The sequence below is a fragment of the Rhea americana genome, unplaced genomic scaffold (assembly GCF_003343005.1).
Source record: "Rhea americana isolate MKP2758 unplaced genomic scaffold, rheAme1 scaffold_13, whole genome shotgun sequence".
NCBI lineage: Eukaryota > Metazoa > Chordata > Aves > Rheiformes > Rheidae > Rhea > Rhea americana.
The window spans coordinates 156,125-159,920 of NW_028185372.1; the positions used below are offsets into that span (position 1 = coordinate 156,125).

The 3,796-nt window shown below is 64.7% G+C and overlaps 1 protein-coding gene across 3 annotated transcripts in view; it reads left to right on the forward strand.

The window, feature by feature from the left end:
• TPM2 (tropomyosin 2) overlaps positions 1-2,594 on the forward strand; it is a 13,297-nt gene extending 10,703 nt beyond the window's left edge. For 2 of the 3 annotated variants that reach the window (XM_085326277.1, XM_085326278.1), the window contains one exon: positions 2,291-2,594. In XM_085326277.1, the coding sequence (XP_085182403.1) occupies positions 2,291-2,373 (83 nt within the window). In that variant the 3' untranslated portion in view covers positions 2,374-2,594. Of the gene's footprint in view, positions 1-932; positions 1,095-2,290 lie in introns of those variants that run through there. The other variant, XM_085326279.1, reaches the window with a different exon arrangement.
• Positions 2,595-3,796: the final 1,202 nt, after the last annotated feature.

The window sequence follows — 3,796 nt, forward strand, 5'->3', positions numbered from 1 at the left end:
CAGCCCCCACAGCAGAGTGGGCAGGAGGGCTTGGCCCCGAGCAGCCCCCACCCCAGGCAGGCAGGCAGCCCCTGCTCCCGCCCTCCCCCCTGCCTCCCGCCTGTCCTCTGCACATCGCTGTTCAGTTTGCATTTCATGACTCTTTTTTTCTGTTCTGTTCTGTCCCTCCGGGTTGGTCTCAATAAAGCGTTTCCTCTCCTCCGTTTCTCCTTTGTTTTCTTCATGCCGCTCTGGTTTTCCACTCTCATCCCTCATTTCCTGCCTGTCTCACGCGGGTGCCGGCAGCCGGGCGGCAGGAGGTGTTTGCATGCAGCTCGCAGCCGCGGCGCCGCCGGGACCTCCTCAGGTGGGGGAGCCCCGAGAGCGGCGCCGCGCGGCGAGGCCGAGCCGGCCGGGCCCTTTGGGCCTGCGCCTGGGGCCGTCGGCCCTCCGCACCCCTCCGGCTCTCGGGCACCGCTTTCCTCATCTTTTGCCTCCTTCCAAGTCCTGCTCTCCATCACTCTCGTGGCCTGCAGTAGGGTTAGACCCGGTCCTGTCCCTTCCCCAGTGACGCTCTAAGACGTTGCCTGCAAACAGCAGCGTCGCAGCCCTGGCATCTCTCGCATCGCCCTTCCCTGCCGGAGGGGCTGACCTGATCCTTCAGTGGCGATTCCTGGCTCTCAAAGGGTCCCAGCTTCAGTGGATCGTCCTCCACCTCCTCCTTCCTCGGCATCATACCCTGCCCCTCCACCCCTTCCCCAAGCAGATGGGCCCAAGGCCCCGTCCCTGCCCTGGGACCTGCCATCTCCCCAGCTCGTCCCCGCTGCCCGCTGGGCCACCGCCGCTGCAGGGTTTCCACCGCGGTCTCTCGCYGGGGAGTGCTGTCTCTTTTCGCTAACTCTTCTTTCTCTCTCTCTTCCCCTCTGCTGCGCTGATGTCTTCATTTTCTCTAGAGCGCTCAAGGCAGGAGGCCGAGAAAAACCGTGTTCTCACTAACGAACTGCGGGTCATCCTTACTGAACTTAACAACTGAGCTGCCGCAGCCCACGCCTGCTCCCGCTGTGCAGCCCGTGACCGCGGGGCTGCTGTGCGCTCCGCTCCCCGTCCCCCCCACCCCGGGCCGCGCGCGGGGCGCTCCGGGCCCCGGCTGCTCCCCGGCCCCGTTGCGGCCAGCCTGGGTCGGGGCTGGCGGTCGCTGCTCCCTCGCCGCTGCAGCTAAGCAGTGTGCGGAGCAGGGACGGCCGGGCCGCRGCCTCCCGCCCCGGGGTAGCTCCCTGCTCAGCCCCTCCGTAGCTGATTTGTTTTTCCCGGGGGAGGAAGGAGGGTTTTTGCAATGTCCTGGGACACCCATGTCGTGATGGCCGTCCCTTGGCATCAGCTTGGCCCCGCCAGGGAGGGACGCGGTGGCCTGTGTATTGCTGCCTTCCTCCCCTCCTCGCGGGGCCTGGGGGACCCAGCCTCTTCCTCGGTACTCCRGTCATCCCAAACGGCGCAGGGAGGACTGCCCTCCGAGCAGGGGGGACAGAGCTGGGGCCCAGGCAGCCCCCTGCTGCGCCAGGCCCGGGGAGGGGGCAGAGCCCAGCTGGGAGCGCTGGGAGATGAGGCTGGGGTAGCAGTGCAGGGGCCTGGCCAGCAGAGCTCAAGGTCCCAGCCCCGTCTCTCGAAGGAGGAGGAGGATGCAGTTGGGAAGCRAGAGCCGGGGAGGCTCTGGCCGGCGGAGCTTGTCCCCGCAGCCACATCAGCTCTGCTCTTTCTCTGTGCTGTCCCTCCGCCCGTCCTCCTGGGCTGCTGTCTCACTCCTGTTCCTCACGGAGCACCGCTGGCTTACGGAGCAGGCACTGCTTCTCCTCTTTCTCTGGCCAAGGGTTCGCGCACGTGTCTGTAGCCAGCCAGCCGCAGTAGTGAAGACCCGGGGTAGGCTGTTTTGTGGAAATCGCGGGGCTGYGCAAGGCTGCGTCACGCAGCCGGCCGCTGAGCGTGCCCGGGGCCGCGGGGTGCGGCGGGAGGATGAGAGAGGCCGAAGAGCAGGGATCGCCTGGCCCCAGAGACTGGCCTGGCTGGCCTGGTCACCCTAGCATGTCCCAGAGCGAGTGGGCTCATCCCTGCCAGCACCAGGGCTGCTTGCGTGGACTCTGCTCTGCAGGGAGGTCCCGCTCTGCTGGATGCTGTTGCCGTACTGAGATGTCCATTTGTGTGCGTGTGTCTGTGCTTGGTGTCGTGTGCGTGGGTCTGTCTGTGCCTGGGTGCGGTTGGCCTGTGTCCATGTGCGTGTGACTGGCTGCGTGTGGCTGTGTCCCCCTTGTGTTCACAGAGAGTCTGGCCAGTGCCAAAGAGGAGAACGTTGGCATCCACCAGGTCCTGGACCAGACCTTGTTGGAGCTGAACAACCTCTGAGCTGCCTGGGGAGCTCCCGTCCCTCTTCCCTACCCCACACTTGCACCCCACTGGCATGCTCTGGACGTCATCAGCTGAACTGCATCTTGGCCAAATCCACACATCCATTGAGAAGGGAAACCCTGCAGCCTTACACCGTGGCTCAAGGGTGTCTTGTCTGTGCACAGCCAGAATGGCTCTGTCCTGTCTTCATGTTCAAATATTAAAGCAGTTTGACAAGATGGATGAGTATGCTTAGTCCTTGTGGGTGTGTATGGACACTAGGAGATGTGGGTTTGGGGAGGGGGGGAATCTCCCTGCCTTGATCTCACGGAGGCTCTGGACCTTGCTATGGGGCGGGTAGTGCAGTTGGATGCCCACCTYGGCCTTGGAGGGCTGGGAGTGATGATGTGCGTAGTTTGGGCTGCGTTCCCACATYTCCAGCTCTTCCTTGGCACGTGCGTGATGCACAGCCTTAAGAAAGGAAACTCAAAGTCCAAACTGACCATCCTTCGACCAGGTGCACACTGATACCTCACTAGTGTGTCCCCTACCACAACCGCCACGTTACCTGCCTGGCACTTGGGAAGCCATGCAGGCACTGACCTCTCCATGGAGCCTGCTGCACGGTTCAGGCTAACGTCACAGTCTAAGCACGTAAACCRGTGTGTGTCCACACACGTGCGCGTGCTATTGCTTGTCAGTGTCTTCAGGTCTGCAGCTAGCTGCTTACCCTGCAAACTGGTTGTATTTCCCATTGCCAGGCACTGAACCCCCCCTCGGRGACAGCTGCCTAATCTAAACTAGCAGACGGTAGTACAGCAGGCGTCCCTGAAGCGCTCAGGGAGTTTCCTCCCGGTCTGTTCCTTTTTCCCTTAGATAAAGAGTGACAGGATGTGTCTCCTCGCTGACACCGAGAAAGGGAGGCGGCTCCCCTGGAGATGCCCGGGAGACCCGATCCCGTTCTGCCCTCTGGTTGGGGCCYCTCCACGACCAGCGCCGAGCGCCGGTGTCCCGGGCCAGCAGGCGGATGTCCCTCTACAAGCAGAGCCTCCAGCCGCCGGGAAACACCGGCAGGAGTCACGCCGACCCCCGGGCGAGCCGGGCGGCTGGCAGCGATCGCTCCGGCCATCCGCTTTCCTTCACTCGCTGCACCGCTCGCAGCTCAGGAAAGGCGCGGGGTGAGACCTTCCCACCTCCTTCCTGCCCAGGTGCGGCCGCACTCCGCTCCCCGCCCAGGCCCGGCTCTGCTCCGCGGCTCTGCACACCGCATCCCGGCGCTCCCGCGGCGCGCAGGGTGCTCGGCCACCCCACGGCACCTCTCCCCTCCCGGGGCCCCGGGCAGCCCGGGGGGGGTTGGAGCCGCTCGCTGCCCCGTGGCGGTTTTACAGGGCGCTGCCTCCTTCCGGGCCGCGGAAAGCCCGACCGCCCGCGCTCCCGCCCC